Here is a 2,500-nt window from a genome sequence, read left to right on the forward strand (position 1 = left end):
TGACAATGCACACCCACACACAGCTGCCCAAACCATTGAAACCATTAACCAATTGGGTTCTGAGGTGCTGGAACACTCTGCCTACAGCCCAGATCTCGTTTGATTTTTTTTTATCTCTTTCAGCTATTAAAATTCGGCTTTCATACCCCTTGTCATCTACTGATTCATAATACTTCATACTAAAGAGATACAGAAATTTTTGTTTTTTGCTTTGTTGTGTCTTTTGGTTTTTTCTTTAAATAGCACATTTTTAGTAGATAAATCATGGTTTATACCAATAATGTTTGCTTGAGTTTTTCTGAACATTGTCTGTCAAGTTTGCTCAGCCATTTTTGAATAGCATCCAATTTGTAACTGAAAACACCAAATAAAAATAGCGTTACTAAATTAATAAATAACTATATAATCTATTACACACAAACTACACATTGTCTTACAAAAAAAGAGTTTTGAAATGTTGAGATGATAATTCTAAAACTATATTATTGTTTCCTTTTTATGATTTAAGAGAAATTTTAGCAGGTCAATAATTATGAAGAGGTCCTTAGGTCGTAAGGTACTACATGCAATTATCCCCAAAGTCCATCCCCTCCTCACCGTGGTGGGGACGCAGGCAACGGGTAGTGTCAGAGCTATGCCGTCAGGAACTTTGGCGGATTGGTCTGACACCGAGTGGTATTAGGGCCACAAACCGGCAGACGGGGCTCTGGTGAAAATCCTCGGAGTGTCTGTTTCGGCAACCAGCAGTTCCTCAGTCGTTCTGTCCCTGCGTCTGCAGATAATCTGCGGTAAACAGGATGTCTCTACATGCGGGATTGTTAGGGACCACTTGTGAAATTCATATTCCCACAAAACTTCTTCCACTGCCATGGTTCAAGATGCCTCGAGGGTGGTAGAAGAAGCCGACTCAACCCGCCCAGGGTGAATGTCGTCACAAGTACAAGTACAAGTAAGTACATGCGATTATCTCTGAAAAATGCTTAGCAAACCTGCAATGAGCAACATGCTATTTTTGATCATCTTAATATTTTCAGAAACACAGTGTATCAAAGACTGCATCATACAGTGTCCTTCATGTTTTAAGACAGTAGTATGAACTTTTGGGGGAAATTTGGCTGTTATCTCTAGCAAGCTAAGCATTGAGGCATTTGCATGTCCAGGGATTGTTATTTTGCTAAAGCAATTATTTTTACAGTTGGATGGGTTCTTTTTCACAACAAACCATTTAACTGTAAAGTAAGAATGAAACCTGTTTTGTCAAACACAGATAAAAGAAAACAGAGTTTGGTCTCACTCAGGAGAATAACAACATCATTGTTAAAAGATATGAATTTATGAGCCTGTGGTTATATAGTCCAACACATTAGCATAACAATCCTTGGTCCTACACACACACATTCATTATTCAACATCAGTTGACATTCTTTTCTGCAACAAAAGATTCTACTTGAAATGCAAAACTTCTCCATTTCCTTTCACCATAAAACCTATTCCACTGTTTCAGCTATAGACAAACATAATATACATATCCATCTCTCTCTCTCTATCTATCTATATATATATGTATATATATATATATATATATATTATATATATATATATATACATATATATGTATATATATATATATATATATATATTATATATATATATATATATATATATATATATTATATATATATATATAACGGAGACATGTAGATTTGTGCTGCATCCAAGAAATAAGGTGAAGAGGAAATTCTACTTGGTTCCTCACAAGTAAAGAACATAGGTATAAGATTTTCTGGGCAGGGAACATTGACAGGGTCGGGGGTGTGAGTATACTTCTTGTGGAGAAATGGGTTGATAAGGTAATCGAGGTAGTCAGAGTATGTGACAGAATACTTAAGATTGGATTAGTGCTGCAACATGGATTAACAAACATTATCTCGGCTTATGCCCCTCATCCAGGGCTACCTGATGAACAGAAAGACCGATTTTATGACACTCTCTTGCAGACTATCTCATCGATGAATGACAGGGACCTTCTCCTTATGGCTGGCGACTTCAATGAGCATGTTGGACAACATGCAGGGGGCTTCCATGGCATACATGGAGGCTGTGGTTTTTTGTTCCTGCAATGAGGAGGGAACCAGGCTGCTGGAGTTCTGCGATGCAGGTGATCTTATGGTTTATAACACTAACTTCAGGAAACCTGCCAGTCACCTATTCACCTACCGGTCTGGTAGACACAATAGTCAAATTAACTACATCCTCGCTAGGAAACAGGAAAGAGGACTACTTATAAATGCCAAAACCTTCCCAGGTGAAGAATGCACCCCACAGCATAGATTAACGACTTCAGGATCAGAGCTAAATGAATGCCCAGAATATGACCAGCATAGAGAAGAAGTTTCTGGAAGCTTAAGGATCGTGCGAATGGACAGAGATTTAGAGATGTATTACTTTTGATGAAATAGAGGAGGATATAGCATCACATGATGTGGAAGACAACTGGAGT

At 37.8% G+C, this 2,500-nt stretch overlaps 1 protein-coding gene across 1 annotated transcript in view; it reads right to left on the reverse strand.

Annotated features, from left to right (window-relative positions):
- The window catches only part of LOC118766685 (dynein beta chain, flagellar outer arm-like), a 79,232-nt gene that overhangs the window by 18,540 nt on the left and 58,192 nt on the right, over positions 1–2,500 (reverse strand). Inside the window, exon 15 of the mRNA XM_036510278.1 lies at positions 276–354. Within this exon, the coding sequence (XP_036366171.1) occupies positions 276–354 (79 nt within the window). The remainder of the gene's footprint in view (positions 1–275; positions 355–2,500) is intronic.

The sequence above is a fragment of the Octopus sinensis genome, linkage group LG17 (genome assembly GCF_006345805.1).
Source record: "Octopus sinensis linkage group LG17, ASM634580v1, whole genome shotgun sequence".
Classification (NCBI taxonomy): Eukaryota; Metazoa; Mollusca; class Cephalopoda; order Octopoda; family Octopodidae; genus Octopus; species Octopus sinensis.